Source organism: Limulus polyphemus, unplaced genomic scaffold (assembly GCF_000517525.1).
Source record: "Limulus polyphemus unplaced genomic scaffold, Limulus_polyphemus-2.1.2 Scaffold396, whole genome shotgun sequence".
Classification (NCBI taxonomy): domain Eukaryota; kingdom Metazoa; phylum Arthropoda; class Merostomata; order Xiphosura; family Limulidae; genus Limulus; species Limulus polyphemus.
Window position 1 is genome coordinate 31,280 of NW_013666006.1, and position 1,965 is coordinate 33,244.

At 28.9% G+C, this 1,965-nt stretch overlaps 1 protein-coding gene across 1 annotated transcript in view; it reads right to left on the reverse strand.

Annotated features, from left to right (window-relative positions):
• LOC106457956 (putative ATP-dependent RNA helicase me31b) overlaps nucleotides 1-1,965 on the reverse strand; it is a 22,856-nt gene that overhangs the window by 13,427 nt on the left and 7,464 nt on the right. The window contains exon 5 of the mRNA XM_013917400.2: nucleotides 1,300-1,480. Coding sequence (XP_013772854.1) covers nucleotides 1,300-1,480 — 181 coding nt within the window. The remainder of the gene's footprint in view (nucleotides 1-1,299; nucleotides 1,481-1,965) is intronic.

Here is a 1,965-nt window from a genome sequence, read left to right on the forward strand (position 1 = left end):
ATGAAACTATAGACTTAGTATTTTGACTTCACAAACACCTAATTTGAACCAGTGCTGCATTCAACATACCATGTGACACACAAAAATCAATGTTTATCTGTGCTTTTTAAACATTTACTTTTCAATTAAGAAATTGAGTAATATATAGTACTAAAATTTGAATTATAATCTACAGTTTGATACAAAACTTATTATAGTAGTTCAATAAAATTTTAAATGCGAGTCAACAAATGAGATGACATGGCCTTTCACCTGTGACCCATCTCGAAAGGGTTAAGAGTATTTGTTAAATAATATAAAATATTGGTTACATAACTACAAACACACAGACTTACACTTACAAGTTTTAGTCTAATGGAATATAAAGTATGACCAGAATAGTTTTTTTTCCCCAGTAACACATCTACTAAGAGAGTTTACAGCTTCAAAACCATTCTCCTATAAAACCAATCCTTCAAGGTGTTACAAGTGTTAGTGGAATGTTATATAATTCCAATAATTTATGAGTAAAATATATATATCAAACACATTATTTCATTCAATATCAGCACTAACAAGGCCATTCACCAAATACCAGAGCTCATCAGGCTGGCTAAGATAGTAGGGGTTTAGGTACTATTTATGTCATCAGTATTCATGAACAACAACTGTTATGGTGTGAACTTGATTAAATAAGTGAACTGTAATTATTAATTTTGATTTCAATCATTGACAAATAATATTTTTATGTTAAGGAATTAATAACACAAAATTATATATTTCTAACATTAATTACCATTATTTTTGAATTAACTTTACTATCATTCAGAAGTATATTAATTCTAAAACAAAAAAACGATTGAAATCTAAGAAGAGAATGTTAATGATAGTGCATACCTGTTCTTCATACTTACTATGTAGAAATACTGCTACAGGGGAATGAAAATTACTGACATGGAGTACAATAATATAACAATGAAAATTACTGACATGGAGTACAATAATATAGCAATGAAAATTACTGACATGGAGTACAATAACAATGAAAATTACTGAAATGGAGTACAATAACTTAACAATGAAAATTAATGAAATGGAGTACAATAATTTAAGAATGAAAATAACTAGACATGGAGTACAATAATATAATAATGAAAATAACTGACATGGAGTACAATAATATAATAATGAAAATAACTGACATGGAGTACAATAATATAATAATGAAAATAACTGCCACTGAGTACAATAATATAACAGTTGCTATAAGAATATTTTATAATCAAAAAGTTCTATTTATCAATAGCATCAATTTCTTACCCGAACAGACCAAATTTCGGCAAAGACCAGCACGAAAATCATGGAAGACTCTATTACGATGTTGTTGAGACATCTTTGCATGAATGTAGTAACAAGAGTAACCAAGCTCTGTTATCTTTTTAGCAAGGAGTTCCACTCGTTGAGTTGAATTGCAGAAAATGATGGACTGATTGATTTGCAACTGGTACATAGAAATAAAACATGAAGTATCAACAGCATGGCTGCATTTTTAACATAAACCATCATGCTGTACATTCATATTAGACTTTGATCAAATCAGAAAAATAAACAAAGTTAGTTTACTCTTCCATCTCATGTTTTAATCTATAAACCATCATGTTGTACATTCATATTAGACTTTGATCAAATCAGACAAGTATACAGAAGTTAGTTTACTCTTCCATCTCATGTTGTAATCTATAAACAATCATGCTGTACATTCATATTAGACTTTGATCAAACCAGACAAGTATACAGAAGTTAGTTTACTCTTCCATCTCATGTTGTAATCTATAAACAATCATGCTGTACATTCATATTAGACTTTGATCAAACCAGACAAGTATACAGAAGTTAGTTTACTCTTCCATCTCATGTTGTAATCTATAAACAATCATGCTGTACATTCATATTAGACTTTGATCAAATCAGACAAGTAAACAAAAG